Consider the following 24081-nt stretch of genomic DNA (forward strand, 5'->3'; position numbering starts at 1 on the left):
ACCAACCAAAAAAACAGCAGCAGAACAACAACTCTCTACAAGATGTGTTTTTATTCAACTCACAGTACATTCTACAGATGCACACGTGTTACATCACCTTAATACAACAGAGTCCTGTAATACCTCCTCTTAAAAATGATGAATTGGTCCTAAAAATATAAAGAATCAAATTTAAAGTCACCAAAACTGTACATTATTAAAAATTCACTTAACACCACATTTGGTTGTCATGTCTTTTTTTTTTCTTTTTTTTTTTAAATACATTTTCTGAAAAAGGAAAAGAGAAAAAAAAAGTTCAGTGTAAGGAGCAAGTTTAAATAAACCCAGACGGTGGAGTCATCCTGTCACCTTCATGGCAAACCAATCGTGCAGCATCATACGTTGGCCCCCAAAAAAGAAAAACAATAAAAAATCAATGAATAGGAATGTAAGACAGAGGAAGAAGGCAGAAATGCGCCCAGTATGTCAAAAATCAGCTCTCGAGACATTCTATTCTTTAAAATGAAACTTCAGTCTGCTTTAAATATTTTTATTTTTTTTATCCGATCTATAATGAGCTAAAAACAAAATGTGAGATTTAATTTAAACCCTGCTCCAGAGCAGGGCTTGCAGCTGCGGGTTTGATGTGTAAAACATGCACAGACGCTCCTAAAACCTGCAACTGCCAACAGCAAAATCTTCCTCCTAGTGTCCAATCAGCACAGCCTATTTACAGGTGCGAGAACGCTTCTTGGTCGCAGAACGTTTTGCTCTTCGCAGCGACGTCTACGAGTCTACAACTGACCGAATCTAAAAACCCTCCAGCTTCTGAGTGTTTCCCACAAGAGCAGCAGGTGAGGTTGTGGGTAAAATTACGTATACACTGGTGTCGTGTGGGTGTGCGTGCGTGTGTGTGTGTGTGTCTTTAAGTGGAGGTTATACAACATCTACTGGTGACAGTCCAACAACAGATTCCTTTAAGTTTCACTGGCCTTTTTTTTTTTTTCATAAAATGTCTAAACATCTCTATTGGGTCGTCTGTACACATTCACTACGAGCTATTGCTATTAAATAATCCCAGCTATTGTAATCTTTATATATATTTATATATAGAATATATAATAAAAATATAGTGAGCCATTGAAAAAAATTACTCCTAGGCATAAGACCACGTTACATTACATTTCCAAACAACAGGTAAGAAATGCTCAGAAGAGTCTAGGTGCGTTCAGTCGTCGGGCAGCGCCGAGCAGGTCCGGGATGCGGTGACAAGGTCACACTCTGACCTTCAGTGCGAGTGTGGAGCCGGCCAAGCGGCCTGATGGGACGCGACGGGAGGAGCACGAGATGAGGGGCAGAGGTGGAGAGACGGGGGAACGGCGGTAGAAAAAGATTCAACCTGTCCAGGAAACGATAACAGACAAAGAGCCAAAACCTATACATATATACCTATACATGAGATAATACAGGAGGCCGGAGCAGGACTCCAGCCAGTCTTCGCAGCACTGGAGAATGCAGCAACAGTCCACAGCGCCACCCTGAGGCCGATCCTGGCAGGCTCCTATTTGTCCTTGTTGGAGTAGAACTCCGCCCAGCGGCTCTCGAAGAAGCGCCTCATGGAGTGACCCGCCATGCCCACCTCCGACGTGTCCTCGTTGAACAGCTCGCAGTTGTTGAAGACCAGCTGAGCGTCGGCCGCAAACTCATCGCAGCTGCAGTAACTGGAGAGGAGAAGAAGAGAGGAGGGTGAGGCGTGAACCAGGAAGAGTTACAAGCAAATCCTTCATGTTTGAAGATTAATATCATTTTTGGAAGAGCTACATACTCTGTGGCACATTTCAGTTAGAATATCATCATCTAGGGATGAAACAATCAGTTTAAAAGTGATGAAATGATTACTGAAATAATCGTCAACTAACTTAGTTTATCGATTAATCGTTAACTGGAGCATAAAGATTCAAAAAAGGCAATTGGCTGAAAAAAACACAATCAAAGCAGTAATCAAGTCAAAACTGTACAAAAAATACGTACATTTTGCATTTCAGACAAAAAAACTCCATGTTGCAGTTTTAGCTTCACCTGGTTCAAAGTTTGTTTTTTAAATAAAAACAAATTCAATACTATTATTTCAGTTAGATGCACCAGTATATTTTTAGTTTTTCCTCAATAAGCATAAAAAAAATTGCTGATTCCTTCAGGATTGAGGATGTTAACACCACAAAAAAAGATATGTCAAATAAATTTATATTTATATGCATCAATGGATGTTTTAACAGCTTTAATAAAGGTTTGTCCCTTTTTTATTGAAATATTTGACCACTTCCTGATTTAGATGTTAGCTGTGTAGAGAGAGGAAGCAATGACGAAGAAACATTATTATTATTGGTGCCAATAATTTCAGAAAAAATATTTATATACATATCTTTGTGTAGTGGTAGATTATCCACCTGAATTAACAGATTCATTTGTTTAAAGGCAAATGGAGCGTTATGGGAATTCTTTCCCTTGAATTTGAACTTTTGAACTGTAATGTTGAAAAGCTTTCCTGTGTGCGAAAGCTAAAAGACAAGAGTTTCTTTTCTTACGCTCCCTGCAGCAGTCTCTCTCTCATGGTGAGGAAGTCCATGGGGTTCTTGATGATGCGGCGGTAGCCCGGCACCAGTCGGGGGTTGACGGGTTCCAGGAACGGCCAGGCGTCTGCATGAGCCTCCATCTCCATCAGAATGATCCTGGTGGGAATTTGAGTCAATGATCACCAACTTACATCATCAACTTCATTTTAAATTCTAAAAAGAACTGGAATGATGTTTGAGGAATCTAGCTGGACTGAACAGTGACTCACTCGCAGAAGGTGAGGTCAGGTTGGTTGCGTGTCGTTATGCGCCGGCGTTTGCTGCTGCTACTGCTGCTGCTGCTGCTGCCGCCTCCGTCTCCAGAGTAACGGGTAGACGACGAAGATGAAGGCACAGGGGTCTCCTTGTGCCGCGTTGTCATGCCGCCGCTGCGTCTTTTTGTGGTCTCGTCCTCACTGCTGTCCTCTTCATACCTCCTCTTCTTCAGCCTGGTGCGCTTTTTGGACGAGCTCTGCAACTCCTCTTCCATCTTAAAGATAAAAAATAAAAAAAATGCAACATGTCAGAAACTAGACAGTATGGTTGGATGTAGAAAAGGAAAGACATTTTCTTTGTTTCCAAATCACCTTCGGGACACAGGTTGGACAAAACCAATCTCCTTCTGGAACCTGGGTGATTTTGGGCTTCAGGCAGTACATGTGGCAACCTCGATCGCAGCCGTCACACAGCAGCAGGCACTCATCGTTGTCCCCCTTCCTGCACACCTGGCAGGTCTACACAAAAACAAAAAAAGCTTAGAGTGACAATCGTGAGTAGATAATCTGCAAAAATATTCATATTTTTTTATCGCAGACTGAGAACATTTTGTTAAAAATCCAGGTCATAGACCAACACGATGTAATTCACAGCTATGAAATGCAAAGAAATATAATTCATATTTTTTCAAAAGACTATTACTGTGAAGGACAATTATTCCTCATACTCTCCACAAACCTGAACCTTTAATGCACAGTTACAGTGAAAGTCAGAAGAGGCCTGGGTTAAAATGTACCACATGATTTTCTTCACCAGTTGAAAACCTGACTGGTGTGGATGAATCAAGTTTCCATCACCCAAAATGCCTCCATTGTCTTAATCTGTCACAATAAAACACGACTTCTCACCACTTTGGTGACCGATCTCTCCCAGGCGATGGCCTTCTCCAGCTGAAACACACAGAGGCAGAGCTGTGGCGCGCTGCGGCAGCGATCCAGAGCCTGTCGCCACGTCCGCAGTCGAGACGTGATCTCACTCTCCAGACTGAAGCAGAAAACGGCCACAAATCAGTTACAGCACGTCTATCAGGCTGAAACTAATGATTATTTTGGTGACCGATTAATCGGATAAAAAAAAAAAAAAAGGTCCATTCTGCAGATTTTTCATTTAACAACTTAAGCTTATTTTGTACAATACTAGAAATACTTTAAAAAAAGATAAATTTCTTTTTTAAAATCAATTTTTTTTTTGTCTAAAATTAAATAATATGGCATTCCTTTAGTGCACAATTTATTATTTGTAGCCAAGCATGTTACTGCAGCTTAAAATAAACAGTCTAACATGAACATATGAAAAGTTCAGACATTTCTGCTTTCTAAATATGGTGAAGGGATGATCTATTGAATATTTTTTATTAACTGAATAGCAAAAAGGTGTTTAATATTTAATTTTTTTAAAAATAGAATAATGCTGAAATTGTCATTTGAGGAGTTTTGGGTAAAGCAGATTTACAGACAAGACTTTATCTTAAATATAAAATGTATGTATTTTTTGTACAGTGTTGACATGTTGTTCTTTTAGAAAAAGGCTTTTTTTTTAGTATGTTTACTTTATTGATTAATTGATTACTAAAAACACTGACAATTAGGCGCAAGAAATCACAAGGTCTTGAATCTTCGATCTCCTTCGATCTTGCATGCCAGGGAACATGACAATTTGTTTTATTTTTCCTTCCTGTTTTTACCTTTTGCCTGCTCAAAATAAACAATTAAAAGAACTGATTCATCACGTTTATTCCTGTTGATCGTTTACACATGTCTCCAAACCCTTCTGTGATCTTGAACCACTCGTTCCCACCTGAACACGTCTAGTGAGAGCTCCTCTCCGGGTGTCGGAGTGAGCGGCGCGAGGCGCATCACTTCCGACGGGTTCCACAGCGGCTCCTTCAGGTAGCGCCTCTCGATGTTCCTCTCCAGGTTGGCGAGTCGCAGCACGGCCAGGTCCAGCGGGTGCGTGGCGATGCGGGGCAAACCGGACCACTCCTTCTTGGTCCGCACGATCCAGTCGTCGCGGGGGTCCACGTCGTGCTCGTAGTACTGCAGGTCGTCGCGGGTGGAGTCTGGGTCTGGGATGGTGTAAGGCTGGAAGGAGAGGAAACATTCATAGCACTTTATCAGGTACTTTTCAAGGAAAGTTTCCAGCACTTTGGAGATGAAAACAATACAAATTAACTTAAAAAAAAAACTATTTCAATTCACTGCTATTTTTTATTACCGTTAATGTGATAATTTTCTACACAGCAGGGACAATATATACTAAAATATAACATTTTATGTTTTGAAAATTTCTTTTCATACACTCCCTGTACCCTTGACTGATGTGAGAAGAAAACACAAATTTGACAACAACAAAGAAGATTTCAATTAAATTTCAATAACTAATGAACAAAATATAAGAACAAATGTATTTCAGTTACACAGATCAATAAATCATCGAGCCATTAGGAATAGTAAATATTCATTACATTGAACAAATTGGTTTGTGTTAAGGTAAATGCAATATAAATAATAACTTGACTTTCTGTAAGGAGTATTTTCTCCTAAAAGCTTATCTGAACTTTATTACAGAACTGTGCAGATAGAATATCAAGTACTTTCAAGGACTTTATACAGAAATCAAGCACTTCCCAAACCTTGAAAACACCTTGGTGAAATTCAACCATTTTCAAGGATTTCAGACACCCACAGAGACCCTTGTATAAAGACAGTAAGTTATTTTGGCGGAACATTTGAGAGCTCACCTGAAATTCAGTCACTGGTGTTTCTGTGCTGTTTTCAGCTTCGTTCAGAGCACCCTGAGGAAGAGCCTTGAAGAAAAACAATACAGTTACTAAAATACATCAACACTTTAACGCAATTATTTAATTTTGTGCTTTTAGAAATCTCAACACATTTATGAACCATTTTAAAAAGTGAATTTCAGTTTTTCTTAAAACCTTTAAATGTAGATCAGCAGCGATGACTCGCTGCTCCAGGTCCTCCACCCACTGGAGGGCGCTGACATCCACTTCCATCGCTTTCTCCTGCACCTGCCAGGGCTGCTGCAGCGCCTCCAGCAGCACGTCTTTGTCCTCCGTCTTCAGCTCAAACAGTGGATCTACGCAGAGAGGACATGTGAGGGGAGAGGATTACACGACGACGTGGCGACAGGTGTGCAGGGGGGTAACTAGGGAAAGGTGGACAGGATGGTGGTCTCACCGTTTATGGGTTTGGTGCACATCTCAGCTAAGCTCTCCATGTGTTTGGCCAAATGCTTGTGGAGAACTTTCTCCCGGATGCCGCGTGGATGGAGCGCCTGCAGCGTGATGTACAGTTCCTCTGGATCCTTGATCCACCACCATCCTCGCACCATAGCTGGAAGGCAAATCAGAAAACACATCACAACAGCAATTAAAGGGGATTTCAGAAAGGAAATCCCCTGGTAGAATGAGCAGAAATGCATTCCACACTTTTCAGATTTGTATTGGTAAGAAGACAATACAACAAGCAAAGAAAAGCATGCATTCTTCTCCTTAAACTCCACATTTTTTTACTTATTAGTGTTTTTCTGTCTCATAAAATACAGTTTAAAATTTCACTAATGGTTTACAAAGTACTTACCGGTAAAAGTAAAAAATACTACATATCTGATCTTCTTCAATGCTATAAACCATTAAGACCTTTAATATCACCTGAGTCAAACCAACACAGAACTAAACAGCCTGAAGAAGCCTTCAGTTTTTATGCACCAGAAATGTGGACAAGCTTCCGATTCACTGCAGGAATGCTCTCACCTGTTCTATTAAAACAAGATTTTTTTTATTTGCTGTTGCCTACTCTTAGTCTTTAAATTACTTTATATTTTAATCTGTTTAATCTAAATCTGTTTTGATGAGTTTTATCTTAACTTCTATGTATAAGCACTTCCAATTGCCATCGCCTAAAAGGTGCTATATAAATAAAGCTGGCTAAGAGTCCAATGAAAAACTCTAAAGCAGTAATCCCACAACATTCAAAGCGTTTGTACTTTTGAAGCAGCTTGTATATTTAACATTTGACAAACTATTCAACAGCCACGTTAATTTGCACAAAACAAACAACAAAAACCCCAACGTACATGCTGGTATGGGCTTCACCACCAGTTGTGTGAAGTATTGCTGCTCCAGTTCCTGGAACACGGCGTTTGGCGGGCGGCCGCGGCGTTTTGCCGCTGCGCCGCGGGGCCCCCTGCGGGCCGGACTGCTGCCTCTGCTGCCCCGCCTACGCCTCCGACCGGGCCGTCCAGGAGTAGCTGGAGCAGCTGGAGGAGGAGCGATGGCAGCTGGCGGAGGCGGAGAGGGTGTGGGTGGAGCAGCAGGAGCCAGATCGGTGGGGGGACCATCCTGAGGTGCTGCTGGGGTCACGGGGTCAGCAGGAGTCAAAGTAGGCAGGAGCTGGTCATGCTAAAGAAGAGAGAGGGTTTGGTTTTAATATCGGCCCCAAGTATTAACTGCTTTAATAAGTGTTTGAGCAGCAGTGGCGAACCTCCATGAGCGGAGCAGCAAGCGCAGGCAGCGCACTCGGGATCTGAGGGAGGAGTTTGGGGGGGGAACCCGGTGAGACCGGCGTTTGGGGCTCGGTCAGAGAGTTATCATCACACGGCTGCTTGGGGAGAAGGTTGAACCACTGTCCTTGTTTCTCCGCCATCTCTTTGACGCTCTCCTCTGAGCGGCCGCCTTCAGGAGCGTCCCCCGCTACCCCAGGGCCGCCACCGTTGGTCATGACGTCCTGCGACTGGCTCAGCCAGCTCTTGAATGCCGCCTGAGTGAGGTCCAGCAGACCGCTGTTGGGCGACCCCGGCCCCTCCTCTCCCACAGACCTGGCGCTGCTTCGACGCCGCCGGCGGATCTTCGCCGTGCGGAGGTGCAACTCGACTTCCGGTTTGATTTTTCGGGGACGACCACGGCCCCTCTGTGTGCTCATGAGGGACGCGGTGCCGGGAAGCGGGTCGTCTTCCACAGAGGCGGTCTGAGGTTGGCTCGGCTTGGCAGAGGACAGAGCAGAGGGTGAAGCAGGAGCGGGTGGAGAGGTTGGCACTGGGATCTCTTCGACTTTGGGCTCCTTTTTCAGGAATGTGACAGGAACCTCGGCAACAAAGACTTCTGCTGAAGCTGCAAGAGAAGGCGTAAAAATTAAAGAAATTTAAGACTTTCTAAGATGTTAAGGCAAATATAAATGAAATTTAAGACCTGCATTGCCAAAGAAATGTACAAATTCATCCATGATGATAAGCACAAAATAGCTAACTAACTAGCTAAAATACAATGAAGATGTCTGCATGTGACTCAAACTTATGCTCGACATGAGAAAAAAATACAAATATGGGAGTGCCATGGTGGCGTCGGGGATAGCGCGACCCATGTTTGGAGGCCTTGAGTCCTCTACGCGGCCGTTGCGGGTTCGACTCCCAGACCCGACGATATTTGCTGCATGTCTTCCCTCCTCTCCTTCCCCCTTTCCTGTCAGCCTACTGTCATATAAGGGACACTAGAGCCCACAAAAGACCCACTGAAGGAGTAAAAAATAATTAAAAAAAAAAAAAATATATATATATATATATATATATATATATATATATATATATATATATATATATATACACAGTACAGACCAAAAGTTTGGACACACCTTTTAATTCAATGAGTTTCCTTTATTTTCATGACTATTGACGTAGATTCACACTGAAGGCATAAAACTATGAATAACACATGTGGAAATATGCACTAAACAAAAAAGTGTAAAACAACTGAAAATACCCCTTATATTCTAGTTTCTTCAAAGTAGCAACCTTTTGCTGTGATTACTGCTTTGCACACACTCTGCATTTTCTTGATGAGCTTCAAGAGGTAGTCACCTGAAATGGTTTTCACTTCATAGCTGTGCCCTGTCAGGTTAATAAGTGGGATTTCTTGCCTTATAAATAGTCATGAAAATAAAGAAAACCCATTAAATTAGAAAGGTGTGTCCAAACTTTTGGTCTGTACTGTATATAATATACGAGATTCGTTCCGAGACAAAATCTAAGACTTGTGATCTAATTATTTAAAGCCAAATTACTTTTTTCTAATGAATTGAAGACATTTAAGGTCTTAATTTTAGATGCATGAATTCAAGGCTTTTAAAAAAAAATTTAAGGATGCACAGACCACATTAAGAAAACAAGAGTTAAATCTTAAGCCACAGCAGAGCCTGGGACTCACTCAGCAGCTCCTCGGGTCCTTCCACCAGAACTCCTCCGAGGTGAGGAAGGGCCAAGTATCTGCGGCGGTAACGGTCCTGACCCAGCGTGACGACCCGCATGGAATGAGACGACTGGAGCAGCTTTTTACGGAAAAACGCTTGACGCTGCAGAGGAAGAAGAAAAAGAAAATCTGATTTTGTCTTTACCAAAACAAAAGAAGCCGTGTCTGAGCTATATTAGGCTTACCTTAGTTAGCTTATCTATTTGCCTTTCAAGCTCAGGAATGCTGGCAGTGGTGGGGCTCTCACTCTGTAACCAAAAAAAACAAACAAAAAAAAAAAAAAACTGGATAACTATGGTGGCTGAGGTTTAACTCTAAAACACAAGAGCAGATACCCACATCGCTGAGTTTGGGTTCTTCTTTGCGTGCGCGCCTGCTTCCTCTCTCCAGGACCAAACCGCTCTCCTCCAGACTGAAGTTCTCCTCCTCGGCGACTCTGGCGCTGCGCCGCCTCTCCTCGAAGCACAGCTCCTCCTCCGAGCGTCCGGTACGACGCGCCAGCACCGACTTCAGTCTGACGGGGACAATCCAAACATCAGTGACATAATTTAGTTTTTAATGGACATCTGGTAAAATCAGAGGACTCCACTTTTTAAGAAGAAAATGGGGGTGGGGGGAGAAGTGATCATACTTGCGAAGTTTTCTCTCAATAATCCATTTATTCTTCCTGTATGTTGCCATGTTCTCCAACGTGTTGTCAATGTCACTGAAACACACAGTCAGCCATGTTATGATAAAAAAAATGGCTACAAACATCCATAATCTGAAAGAATGTCCTTAATTCTCAGCTTTTACTTTAATTTAATTACATTATGGATTTTCTCTAATCCACACAAGATCAAAAATATAAATTTGGACTTAAATATAATAAGAAGGCTCCTTAGTATGTGGTCAAATGTCATTTATCAAGTTGACATTTTTGAAGCCTTCAAGGTTCCGGCATAATTCTGGTTTCATATTTGACCAGAAATCTTGGTTTTCATTTCAACTGGTTGGATTCCTGCTATGGATTTCTGTTTCAAAGTCTATAAATATTCAACTTACTTTCCTAAGTGGAGCATTACAGCTTTCACTATAATGCTCCAAATGCACTGGAAGTGAAAAAGGCAAAGAGAAAAAAAAAGGGAGAGGTGGAGTAAAATGTTAAAAGAAAAGAAAGAAATAAGATTACAGGAGAGAAGGAAAAATAAACAAAATACAAGCAAACATCATAGAAGTCTGCTTCTACTCCTTCAAAAAAGAGAAAAAAACAAATAGCAAAATATGTGAAGAGTAGATAGTGCTAATTAATACAAGATGTATTTAGTAGTAATCGCAGCCCCAGAGCGTAGATTGTAAATAGGGTGAGATGATGATGTGGTTGAAGCAGAATAATATTAAGCTTCTGGTATGGCCTTCGCAAAGCGTGGACCTGCTAAACCACTTTTAAAGCTAAATTACCTCTTCCAGTTCTGATAAGTGGTCCAATATTCAGTCAGAATTATGCTAATAAACTTGTTGATGATTACAAAAAACTTGCAGTTTCTTGGTAACTTCCTAAAGGACATTTTACCAAATGTTTTATGGGGTGCATTTAGTGGATTAGAGAAAACCCACAATAAATTCAAACTTGTAAACATATTTCTTATTAAAAAAAACCCAGAATAAGTTGAGATGAATCATTAAAACCTTAAAGCTAACGTAACACCAGGCCAGGGAGGAAAGTAACTGAACTTGTGTTGGGTGTTATTAGAGCAGGAAGTTGCACAGGCCTGACCTCATCACAATGTTGCTGCTGTTCAGCTCCTCCACCAGGAAACCCAGGATGGCTGCCTTGGTGTCAGGAGGAAGGATGTGAAACGTTTTAGTCCTCAGCGTGTTGCACACTTCCGTCTCGTAGCCATGAGACTCCAAATAGATGCGGAGAACTTCTGAAACTGTGTTGCGGGTCAGCTCCAAATCAACCAACTTCTCCCCAAGTATCTTCACAGACTATGAATTGGGATTAGAGTATATGAATTAAAACATGTTGGTGCTTGTTCATGTGTTAAAAATACTTGTCCTAAAGTAGTTTACTAACCTGGTAGTAGGACGGGAGGCCTGGATCATGAAGCGCTGACTCCACCAGCTTTATAAGGAGGTCCTGGACTTCTCCCTGGCTGTCGCCCAGACCAAGCAGACCCTCCTGCAGGGTAGAAAGGCTGGGAATGTCCTTTGGCACGTTGATGCCGATTATCTTTCCGTAGCCATGCAAGAACTCGACCACCGCCAGGCAATGCGCGAACGCCGTTCCAGAAAGAACCAAACCGGGAATACGGCTCAGCTCCGGCAGAGGCTGGAGGACGTAGAGTTTTAAAAGTGCTTAAAAACTCAAAAGATTCAAAGAGTTCAACTAAACCGAGCTCAGTAGAAACTCACTTTGTGATCAGTGAGACACATGTCTTCTGTGGGCTTCTTCAGCTCCTCTGCAATAAGCTGTTGCCTCTTGCGTTCCTCCAGGCGTCTCTGGGCCTGGGCTCTCCGCTCCGCCGCCCTCTTCGCCGCCAGAGCGGCCTGCGCTGCTGCCTCTGCCTCCGCCTGGGCTTTAGCCAAGGCCTTGGCTTTGCTCCGTGCGCTGGCCACCCTGTTGCTCTGGACCACCTTCTCCTCGGACGGCTGCTGGGCGGGTGCGGCGGCTTCAACTTTGGCTGCTCTCCTGCGGCCGGGCTTTTTGGGCTCTGGAGCAGGTTCTGACTGCGTGAGCTGTGGAGCAGCTGGATCCGACGGCTCAGTGACGCCTTCCAGAAGTTTGACGTCTTGCTCGAGCTACAAGCCAGAACAACAGAAAATATTGACTGGAAGCTGAAGTGACGCTCGTGACAAGAGGGCAAAATATTATTTAGAGTTACCTTGGCTTTCTTTTTCTCCTCTTTCATCTTCTTAATCTTTAAATCCTCCCTTCTCTTCATTCGGGCCTGCGACGGAGCAGCAGAAACAGAATAATGAGATCTGAACGGTTTAACGAGCCAACTGTGAAAGCAGCTAGGACGTCATACCTTTCTTTTCATTTTCTTTTTGATTTTTGCTAGTTTCTCCTTTTCCTCCTGGGTGAGAGCTTCTGGAAATGCAGAAACACCAGAAAGTCACGTCTGCTCTCCTTCGAGCAACTTGCATAATGGTTTCTACAAGCCAAACACAAATATTCGCTCACCCTTGGCCTCCAGACGATTTAGCAGCTTGGCGTCAACTTTGCTGAGAAGGTCGACGGCGTTGAATTTAGGAGGTCTACCTGGGCGACGGGCTTGTCCTGCCTTCGGGGCTCCAATCCGGCGAGGTTTCTCTTTGTCTGGGTTCGGAGGTCGACCACGCCGACCGGTGATGGCCATGATCATTGATGGGACCTCCTCGTTAGCTAGCAGGACCCACTTCACACCCTGTCACACATACACCAGGATGTCATTTCGACCGCTCATTTTAGGGCTCAAATAGGATTAATCGATTTTTTCCAATAGTCGATTAATAAACAAATTTTGTGTCATATCCTGAGTATACAGACTCAAAAGAATGCCAATTTACTGAATGAACACAGTCATTGCTGTAATTATGCTAAAAATTCACAAAAACATACGTTTTGTTCACAAATTAACTCAACTTTTGTCCGATTTATGTTCAAGTCGATTTTCAGTTAAACAGGTCTGGACTTTGACTGGGCCATTCTAACATGACTTAAGCTTTGATGGAAGTCATTTCATTATGGCTTTGGTTGCATGTTTTGAATCCTTGCTCTTTAGCAGAAAACCTCTGCCTCAGTTTTTAGTCTTTGTTGTTTATTCAACCTTTGAAGCCTTCACAGAAAAGCTGCATTGACACAGAGATTAATTTACACAAAGGTGGACTTGACTTACTCATGAGGTGACATCAGCAGGTAGCTGGTTGTACTGGTTGTATTTAGGAATATCAAAAAGGGACAGAATGGAAATGAACGCTGCACCTTAGACTTTTTCTTATAATCATTTTCATTCTAGTTCACAGTTATATTCTACTTCGCACTGGTCCACCTCATAAAGTTCCAATAAAATGAGAGATAAGTGAAAAAGCTCAAGAGATTTAAATACTTTTGCAAGGTATAATATAACCCAAAAAAAAGAAAACAAAAGTTTTACCTCTGAAGTTTCTCTTTCTTCATAAAAGTCTCCAACAGGCATGCGTGGGCTGAAGCTGAAGTGTTCTCTGGAGACCACGCCATCCGAGTGTTTCTTGAGGTACTGAGAGAGAAAAATAAGGTTTGTCAATAAAGAATAAAGAGGAAAATAAAGGCCACTAGGGAAAACCAGACGCAGAATTAAGAGCAGGAAGATGCATGTGTTCTTAAAAACAAGTGCGTTTTAAAAACGGCGAAAGTCACCTTGATAATTTCTGGAAACTGCTTCATCCTCCTTCCACATGGAGTGTAATACCAAGTTTCCCCTTTCATGCGGTTATCCATTTTCTTCACACGAATCTCCCTTTTCCACCTGAAAATTAAGAGAGCTTGGTGTAAATTTGGAGTAGCGTCATTCAGGAAACAGTTTCTACTCATAAGACATTTTTAATGCAACAAACAGGTTTTTCTTCTACACAACAACTTCATAAAACAACTCAGATTCTCTAACTTATCCTGGGAGTTAGAGGAAATTTCTGTAAAAATTGGATCGCTACCCGTGTTGGAGCGGGAACTGGACCTGCTCTTCTGTTGCCACCCGTCTTCTGTTCGATTCGCCTGTTTAAGACAGAGAGCCCAATCAGAACTAAACCTGTAACCAAGCCACCTGATACAATACGTACAAATCTGTGAATTTTCTTTATTGCCTGCAGTGGAGCTGTCATCGTTTTCATCAACATCATCAGCAGTCGTCTCTGCATCTCGTTTCTGAGTTCCCACCGCGCTTCCGTCTTGGTCCTGTTTTCTGACCCGCTTCATCTTCTTGGGTTTCTGCACTACTGTGCTCAGGGCAGAAGCGTTGGCCAGAACGGCGTTAATTGCAGCCGTTATTGGATCGACCTCCTGTGCGAGAGAGCCAGCCTCCCCCGACGCCTCTTTTGTTTCTTTAACATCAACCTTGAGCATTTTCTTCCTCTTTCTGCCCACGGCTCCTTCCTCTTTCATCCCTCCCTCTTCATCGGTCTTCATCTTCTCCGCTTTGGGTGTTCGAACCCGAGGCTTTCGCATGTTCTCAGGAGCTTAAGGAAAAAAAAACTTTTTTATAGCATTGTCAACATTTACCATTTTTGCATATTCCATAAATTAATAAACAGAATGCTGTAGGTGACCTCAAGGTCTGCAAAAAGCTAACTTCTTTAGCATGTGGGCAAACTTATATCAGCTCCATTATTTTTATTAGTAAAAATTCAAACAAAAAAGTTTCAGTTTGAATTATTAAAAAAGTGTACTTTAATACAATTTTTATTTTTCATGTTTTATTTAATTTTCTGTCATATTTCACAAATTATGATTTTTTGCATATTTAAAACAATTTCACCTTTTTTCCCCAGACAGGATTTACTTGGAAAAAGGAAATCTGATGATAACTTTGACGTAGAAATCAGAATATGGAATACCTGCAGTGGTAACCAGCAGTGTCTTTGGAGTTCGAGGTCTGCGTCGTTTGCTTGTGGTCTTCAGAAGATCTCCTGCAGCTTCGCCGGTCGGCCCGGTTACCGGTTGGAGAGGATGCACAGCGGTGCTTTCTGCTGGCGTACTAAAGGCGACAAAGTTGTCCTCCCCCACTGTAAAACTCGGGGTTGTTGCGTCATCAGCGCTGCTCTTAACGTGTCCAGCTGAGTCTGGTGCATCATGTCCGCTCGGTTCCCAGTCTCCTTCAGAATCTGAGACAAAAACAACATCAAACTGTTTACAAAATTCACTTAACAACAGCATCCAAGTATATTGGAGATATAGTGTTCCTACACATTTTTATGTCAGATTTCCTGAGTTTTTTTTTTGCCTTTTCAACAGCAATTTTCAAAGTATGAATAGAAATTTTCACTTTGAACTTTACAACAAAAATGTAAGGATTTTAAATATATGAACAACAGAAAAAAGAGAAGAGGAGCAGTGGACAGAGCAACCGATAAGACTGAAGCAACCTTTTCCATCCAAGACACAAAATTGAACTTGCCTAGAGCCACAACATTTTTTCTAAATATGAAATGTTTAATGTTTCTATGTTTCTAAACATAAAATGTTTAATTATGAACCTTTAATTTAAACTGAAATGTATTTTTATTTCCAGATTTTTGAACAAATTATTCCTCTTATAAAAGAAAAAAATATGCAGAATGAAATTGGCCCTTTTTTAAAATCAATATAGAGAGAGAAGATAGATAGGTAGCATCGTTTGAAGCCAGTTACTTTTAAAACCCATTATAGATATTAAATCGGCCCTCACCACCCTGAAACTAAACACAATTGGTGTCAAATGTTTGCGCAGAAAACATTTTCGTTTGTGCTGCTATCATTTTAAAGACAATAAATGTTTCCAGAGGTTATTAAAGGTCAACTGGACCGTCTTTATTTATAAAATTATAAATCATAATTGCTACATTTGTGCAGCAAAAATGTTTGTTTGTACTGTTATAATTTTTAAGATTTAAAAAAAAACAACATTTTTATACATATATATTATAAATTACACAAAATTTATATAAATTAACTTTGCTATCTTTTTGCAACTCAAATTTTTGTAGCACAATTGTTTGGTACTGGTTGACCTTTTATGACCTCTGGAAACATTTAATATCAGGCTATGTGATACTTAACTAGTCTACCTAGGAACCCTCTATGAAGATAAAGAAAACAAACAACTTTTAAACTGAAAATTTAACTTTAAATTCAGAAATGTTTCAATGTACCTTGAGAAACTGGCTGAGACGATCCAGATAAACACGAGTTGTTCACGTGGCTCGAGTCAGCAGCAGTGTCTCCGGTCTGAGTGGTTGTATCTAAAGACGACTCCAGCATTGAACCTTCTGTAACCTGGCTGCTGTTTCTGGTCGCTTCCACCTCGGAGGTTTCCTCCTCCCTGGTCGACTCCATGGTGTCATCTCTGGAGTCCTCCGCTGAGAAGCTGCCTTCTGCGGAGCTGTCAAACGTAGCAGACTGGTTCTCCTCAGCACAGGACGTGGTGTCCAGATGAGAGGTGTCAAACTGAGAAGAATCACCTAAAAACGAGGCATCGCCATAGATATGTGAGGTCTTTTCTAAGATGGAGCTGGCACAGAGTCTAGAGGGGGAGTCAAATGTTGCTTTGTCGTAAAAAGCAATTTCAGAGGAGTTGTCAAAGCCTTCTTCATTGGTTTGATGTTGTAACCTTGTGCTTTTGAGATGCGGGGGCTTTCCAATTGGAGTAGACGCCACAGGAGAGTCTGCTGCGTCTGAGAGGATGCTGCTCTTCACTTCATGCTTCTCTAAATCTGAAGCGTTTTGGGGATTTTGTTCAGACGTTTGTAACGATTTTCCTGGCGGATCAGTGGGAGATTTATACTGGTAGACTTCCGGCTTCTTGGTTTCAACCGCAACCACATGAGATTCAGTGCTTACTAGGTCTGAATCCAGCTGGGATAGGCTCTCCTCTGGTTTTCCGTTCCTTTTATTTTCCACTTCCCTCTTCTCCTCACCGGGAGCATGACGCTCTGAAATCAGAGAAGAAGTTGGGAGGTTTGGAGAGTCAGAGTTTCCGACAGCTTTAGAAGACATCCCCATCGGCGGAGGCATGTAAACCAAGGCAGGAGGGTTGGACAAAGGTGCAGTCCTGGAGGCTTGAGTGGTTAGAGGTAGGGTGAATGGAGGTCGGACCGGACAGCCGGTTTGGGCTGTCACAGAGGGTGCTTTCACCAATTTTGGTGGCGTTGATGCTGCAAAAGCAGTGGAAAGACTTGTGTCGACAGCTGGAGGAGTGTGTTTGCGATACTGGGATGTTGCTGAAGTTGGTTCAGAAAGTTTACTGCCAACTGAAGGGGTTCCTCCTGCAGACGCTGATAAACTGGGGACAGATAACATTGAAGGTGAAGACGCTGGAATCTTCAAAGATGCCACACTGGGAGATGAGGAATTTGTGCTCAAAGATGAAGGAGCAGATATCAACCTCGGGGGAGCAGGTATGTCATGCTGATCTCCAAATGCATTGGCGACAGATGGCGGCAAAACTGGCTTGGACCCGTGAGACATCAGCAATGCTGGAGATGCAACGGTTGCCGATTGAGAAGTGATGGAGACGGCGGTAGGAGGAGAAACACAAGTAGATTTAGAGGCTGTAGGAGGAAGTACAGACTTGGTTTGATCAACTAAAAACTCAGATGAAGACGAGGCAGGAGGGCCCGAAGAAACTGTGCCAACAGACATGCTCTCACTCGACATGTTTGAATGAATCAGAGAGGAAGAGTGCCCCTGTGGCAGAAGCTTGAATCCTAGAGCAGATGTTTCCGACACTCGAGAAGTAGAAGACCTCAGGCCTTGGACTACAATAGGAGGTGAGGAAATTCTTGAAAAAGCAGCAGAAGACGAAGAGAAGGGCACGTCCACATCACCGGATAACACTACAGGAGGTCCGGAGGCAGATGTTGGAGATCCAGATGAAGTAGAGACCCCTGGTGGAGTCGAAGTCTTCATAAGAGACATCGAGGCCCCTGAACTTGATGCCGAAAGTGGAGAGGTTACATGCTGGAGATGTGAGGAAACGACTGCATCTCTGACAGGGGGAGTAACTTCTGGATACGGAGCTGCTGGTTGATCGGAATATTGACGATAATCGCTTTTAGGACTCGCATGAGGAGCAGAAGGTGTAAGTTGGTAGCTGTCAGTCTTTGGTGACCTCTGGACAATAGGTGGTTTTTCACTGCCAGCGTGGCTTGCATCAACTTCCTTAATAGCTTCCCGTGAAAACCCTAAAGGAGAAAAGAATCAAAATGTCAAAACTATTAGTTAACTCAATCAAAAGTATTTATAAATGGTACATTTGGTACTTCATCTTAGTATAAACAACATCCTAGTATGCAGACACAGACAAATTTGTTGAAAGATTTAGACAAAAGTTCAACCTATAATTTGGTTACATTTATTCAATGAGTGGAACAAAGGACAGTCTCCTAAAATGTTTGACGTCAAAGTCTTGTTTGCCTCTTATGCTCCATACTCTTCTTGAGTTTGTACTACAAGTTTTAGGTATTTGAACTGAGACAGCCATAAAAGAAAGTTGACTTTGTGCCTCGTGAACAATTTCTCTGCGGAAGATCACATGATGACCCAATTTAATTGTTTTTCTCCACTTCTTTTTTATTACAACTGTCCTTGTGTTTTAAAATTTGAAGTTTTACAAGGCTGGCAGGGTCCTTCAAACATAAGCAGGTCTTAGGTTGTCCATACACTCTATCAAACAACAGTGGCAAAGAGGGGCTTTTCCGCATTTTCATCTTTTATCACCAAATCTCCTTGGAAGGTTTGTTGTTGAACATTTTCAAATTAGTGTTTTGATGGTATTAGTGAAGATTAGCAAATTGTACATGTTTATATTTGTAATCATAGGAGAAGAGAAACTCTTCTCATTATCTCTTACCATATGGTTAATTTTATAAAATTTTAGAGTGTGATTTTTCAACCTTTACAGAAGGCTTTTCACATCTTTATAAGATGTACAACTAAATATCGCTGTAAATTAGTTATATGAACAATATATTCATAATATTGTTTATCATGATAAATTTCTTATAAAAATTTTGATTTATCATTGTCACAATAAATTCTAATCAATGATGTTTACACCCCTAAAAAATGCCCGTATGATCAGGATTGTTATTTTTACTTTTTCTCTTCAATGTTTTTGCAATGAGAGCATCAATAAATATCGATACATTTAAAAATACCATTAAATGTAGTTAGTTTGTGCAACTTAATGATACAAATCACACTTTCTAAAGAAGAGTATTATTAACGGAAATGTTTCTCAAGAGCAGTAATTGTGTTTGTAGAGCTACACAGTTATCCTAAAAAAGCTAAAAATAGCTCTTATTGTCACTTTTGCTGTTATCATAATAGTACCACAAGATGTTATGTTAAAACTTTAAGTCCATATCGCCCATGCCTCCTGTAAATAAAAAGGCTTCTCCCCCAAAACAAATATTCTGGATGACATTTTCCAAAAGCAAAACACTGACACCAGCTGGTGATATGTTAGTACTATCCCATTGCCTGACTGTAAAAGCTGAAACTAACCTAATAATGCAGTAGACACACAAGTGAAGTTACAACTTAGCCTGTTTTTCCTTTGGAGACTTCACAATCACTGCATTTCCATTATAGTTTCTGTTAACACGGAAGTCAGCAGAGGTGACAATGTCAGTAATGGCAAAGCAGAAATACAACCATATGACGAGCATGACTCATGTCCAGACATTAGAGGGAGGAAATAGATTGTAGACTAGGAAAGTTTGACTTGTCATCAAAATCAAAGACACAAAATGTCAACCTTAAGGCAGCAATGACAACATGCAGCAGTGCAACATATCAAAATGAAGATCTGAGGAAACAGCGAGAATATACCATCATAATTAGAAAAAGTCACCTTGCAGTGGAGAGGACATCCCTGCACTGCTAGTGTGAGGGCTGCGATCCCTGCTGAGACCTTTGGGTGACCCACTGTCCTGTATTGGTGGTGATACAACCGGTGTTGGCGACATCCCCACCGGCAGAGGACTGCTGCAGCTCCCTCTGCCCAAGCTGTGGTGCTGTGGGCTGCCGCGGGGTGGGGTGAAGTTCTGGGCAGCGGGGGGCATCATGCGAGTCTGGGATTGAGATTGCTGTGGCAGCTGCTGCTGGGGGGGCTGGTAGAAGGGCATCCCATTTGTCATCATACTGTAATGCTGCTGCTGCTGCTGCTGGTGGTGATGGTGCGGCTGATGGTGGGAGAGGAGGGGCTGCTGAGATGGTTGATGGGGGGGCGGTTGTAAGGTCTGCTGCTGGTGATGTGGGGAAGGCGTAACGCCAGGATGAGACTGACTCTGGAAGCTCCCATACATGCTGGGGGAATTATAACTCATCTGCTGTTGGGTGGGGTTGCTCCTGTTCCAATACTGGCTGTTGCCTGTTAGAGGGACGTTTGTTTGGCCTGCGATGGGGGGCTGGTGGGACGCTTCCACGCCGCCGTTCAGTTGGTACTGGCCATGGCTTTGGAAGTGGTGCTGTGACTGAGACTGTGCAATCCCAGGCGCCGGCTGCTTCTGGTGGACCCCCTGCCCTGATGACGAGCCCATGCCAGAGCCATACTGAGGGAGCCCCCCCCACAGGTATTCGTAGCCAACGGCGCCCTGGTGGTGGCCGCTCATGTGCGGGTAAGGAGCTGACGGGGGGTGGGAACCAGACACGCTTGACCCGTGTACAGTAGTGACGCCATTCACATTCATTTCGCCATTTAGATCTGTTAAGAGAGCAGAAACAGCTTAAAAAGCTGCTCAAACAGAAAGACATGTTTATTCCTAAAAACAAATAAATTAAGAGGAGTTTAGTTCAGGAAATGTGTGCATTGATTCTCCTATGTTATGATCATTATTTCACATTATAGTTAATTAACCAGAAGTTCTATATTTTACAATACATAAACTGACCAACAAACAGAGGCACCAAGATTAAAAAAAATTAGGGATCCACCATTTTAACACCAACATCAATATCAGACGATTTTAGTCTTTTTTTTAACATTTATTTATTTATTAGGTTTATTTGATATAGACAGACACATTAACATATAAAAACTGAATAAAACTGCAGTCCCATGCTTGTATCATGGTTATTTTTGGTCTAATTTACAGCACTTATCCCTGGATAAGCTTTTCTACACAGTCTATATATACATCAATATCGGCCCAATAAATAAAACTGAGCCGATATCAGCAACCGATATCGATTTCCATCTTATAGACATTTGTTTTTACAGAGGGCAGGGGAAGGAGTTGGTCATGTGGTATTTGTTTGGTCATGTGACAGTGATAGAGATGGAGTGCAGGATTCTGGGAAGCTTAACTGACATAGTGTTGAATTTTTTTTTTAAGGTGTCAAAAGAACAATGAAATATTTACAGTATAGGCAAATAATGGTTATCAACCATTTCAGCAGTATTTATATCAAATATTGGGCCAAATTTTTATATTGGTGCTTTGCTAAAAAATACATACTAATTTGCCTTTCTCTCAACAGTTATCTAAATATGCTTGTGGATTAACACAATGCCAAGATGATATCTTGAAGGTTTTATGTGACCCTCTAGAGTGTGCAGGGCCACATAGAATCTTATGATGGACCAGATTTGGCCCCCAGACCTTGAGTTTGAAACATGTGTATTAAAGGATGTAATACTCACTCTTCCCCTGCTGAGGAAAACTCATGGAGGACCCGTTAGTATAAAGAGAATCCCCTGAGGAGAGTTTCAGTCCTGAGTTTGTTGAGGTGCCATAGTTGAAATGGTTATTTGAGTCCATCTAAAAGAAAAAAATAAATAATAACAAAATAAAATAGTACCACAACACTAGTCTGTTGTTAGTCTCCATTAAAGTTCGAGAAATCACAAATAACCAAGTTCTGTTTTGTTTCAGATAGCCTGATTACATGATTTTGTGACAGCATTTTGGGACCAACGGCAGCAGCCGTTAAAATGTCGCAGCCAGCAGCAGCAGATGCCAGGCCCGAGCGAGTGTAATGGACAAGCCGAATATTACGGTAGGAGCTCATCATTACCGCTGATGAGGCGCTGCTAATACGGGCACAGACTAGAAACGTTCATTACAGGTAGAAACACAAGCACGAAACATAATCAGGGCGGCAGTGGAGGGAGGCGAGGGGGTAAACTAATAATGTATTGATATTTTTAAAGAACCGTTGACAACAGCAGTGGCTGTTTACCAGTTTTCGATAGTCCTCCGGGATCTTGATTTCCTAATTCAACGAGGCCGTTGCAACAGCAGGCGCCGCGTTAGCTTAGCGCCCTCAAATGAACCAACCACTACTTTAAAGCGCTGCCAGACGGCTGTGCTGGCCATTTTATCCTTAATGTTAGATTAAAGTGCGAGTCCGAAGGGATCCCAGCAACTTTTCATGCCCGGAATATATAACAGAGAATATCAGCCTAGCACCCCCCAAGGTTATTTAGCTACATCATCACAAAAGAACAAAGCTAACAGATAAAGCTAACTAATAGCATCCTTATCCGGAGTAAGTAGGCTGCGACGTTAGCAGGTACCATAACCACGCTGGTTTATAACGTGGTGAATGCAAAAAATTCAAGCCGGTTCGTTAAAAATAAAAACGAACTCACAAAAAACAGACTCGCGGATTAATAAATGGAGGCGTACTCCCTTTTGATGACGGGCTAACGTTAGCTAGCAGCCAGATGAAGTTACATTGTTTACGCACACAGACAATTTCTGCAGAGCATCATCCTCCTACACCGCCACCATCCAAAGTTTCACCGATATTCCACTCAAAACAGGCCAACCTTTTTTCTGTTTAGTCCTTGGGTTCCGGAGGCGCCGACGGCTTTAAACCCCCTCCGTGTTAACGGATAAGCGTGGGTGAAGATGACACAGCGATAAATTATAAACAACTATTCCCTAACCTTTGGGTTTTAAATTAGCAAACATGGCTGTTGAGGTCCGGTGCAGCCATGATCACAGAACGGAGTGAAGCTGGAGCCGCGTTAACGTCCCAACAATGAAGCGCGCACACATCCGGTAAAAGTACTTCAACAAAGTTCAAGACCCGTTTATACACACAGAGCAGGGAAATGAAGCCAAAAAAACAAATCCATTTAAATTACAGCCAACGGCACAAACTATTTCATCACTTAGTAAAAAAACATTATTTGATTCAGCAAGTAAAATAATTATGAATGTAGAATAAATTTGTAAATTAAATTGACATAATTATTTGTAGCGTCTAACACTCGTATCAATCAGCAATTTTTTCGGTGATTTTTTTCTATTTAAAATATTTACAATTCCAAAAATTTTAATAATTATGTTTACAATATCCAATTTATTATTTTAGCTCCAAACTTTTATTTTATTGCAGTCGGGTGTGTAAACAGGAAGCTAGATTATTACATCTTGTGGCAATTTTCTCATAAATGGCAATCTATGAGGAAATCGGGCCTAAAGAGGAAGTATGCTAATATATTATTCTAGGCCTTAAATCCTGGTGCTTTCTGGGTCCTAGTGCCGATGGACTACGACTCAGAAAGCATCTTTTATTATGAGTACTACAAATAATTTTCAGGTAATTAGCATTGTAAGTAGAATACATCTAGTTGAATTTAATAAAGTTGGTCTAGATTTACGTCCTACAATATTTTATTGAGCACATGTAGGTTCATGTGCTACCCAAATGTGCTCAAAGTACACATTTGGTCAAGTGTAGTTTTAGCATTGACATTGTCATTTGGTTTTAAAATTTAAATCTCACTTTAAAGGTAGATAGAGATGTATAAAAAGCATCTCTGAACATATTTTCAGCTGAATATGTCTGGATTTAGACTGCAGTGAAGCATTTTAACATGATCAAAACCATCCTGTCTTCAATGAATCTCCAGTATCAGGCCTTATTGATGAGTTATATTGTCCTCATTCCTACTGTACAGTTCAGCTGACCCACTGCTTTTTCATATTCACAACCAGTCATTCTAGGCATTCTACAAATACCATTTAATGTTATAAATCCATAAATAAAAAGTTGTTTCCCAGACCTTTTGGAAAATTTTTCAAAATAGTAAACAAGTCAGCCTCCACAACTTTGTTGCTCTATTGTAATATCCCAATGCAATACATTGACGTTTATGGTTGTAATGCCACAATTTTTATTATTCTCTGTAATGACTTACAGGAAAAAAAGGGCTTTTGTCAACAACTTAAGTTTTTTAATTCATTAAGAAAAGGTCCAACATAAACTCAGGTGTTATTTCATAGCTAGAAATTGGCTTT

At 41.7% G+C, this 24081-nt stretch overlaps 1 protein-coding gene across 3 annotated transcripts; it reads right to left on the bottom strand.

The window, feature by feature from the left end:
• Window positions 1–32: 32 nt before the first annotated feature.
• On the bottom strand, window positions 33–22823 carry baz2a (bromodomain adjacent to zinc finger domain, 2A). 3 transcript variants are annotated; one of them, XM_032569990.1, is made up of 30 exons: window positions 22722–22823; window positions 21471–21588; window positions 19680–20531; window positions 15976–18006; window positions 14683–14949; window positions 13933–14304; window positions 13783–13843; window positions 13490–13598; window positions 13248–13349; window positions 12296–12518; window positions 12141–12202; window positions 11994–12059; window positions 11524–11910; window positions 11186–11440; window positions 10883–11097; window positions 9758–9832; window positions 9466–9640; window positions 9312–9374; window positions 9085–9229; window positions 7370–7995; window positions 6963–7287; window positions 6065–6220; window positions 5803–5963; window positions 5608–5673; window positions 4665–4948; window positions 3716–3851; window positions 3179–3325; window positions 2822–3081; window positions 2565–2708; window positions 1541–1700 (listed from the first exon to the last, which is right to left on the bottom strand). In XM_032569990.1, the coding sequence occupies exons 2-30, from the start codon at window positions 21586–21588 to the stop codon at window positions 1541–1543; spliced, it is 8043 nt and encodes a 2680-aa protein (XP_032425881.1). In that variant the 5' UTR covers window positions 22722–22823. The 3 variants fall into 3 exon arrangements, with proteins under 3 accessions (XP_032425961.1, XP_032425881.1, XP_032425798.1); XM_032569907.1 differs by having other exon boundaries at window positions 22602–22804; XM_032570070.1 differs by lacking the exon at window positions 22722–22823 and having other exon boundaries at window positions 33–1700.
• Window positions 22824–24081: the final 1258 nt, after the last annotated feature.

The sequence above is a fragment of the Xiphophorus hellerii genome, chromosome 1 (assembly GCF_003331165.1).
Source record: "Xiphophorus hellerii strain 12219 chromosome 1, Xiphophorus_hellerii-4.1, whole genome shotgun sequence".
Lineage (NCBI taxonomy): Eukaryota > Metazoa > Chordata > Actinopteri > Cyprinodontiformes > Poeciliidae > Xiphophorus > Xiphophorus hellerii.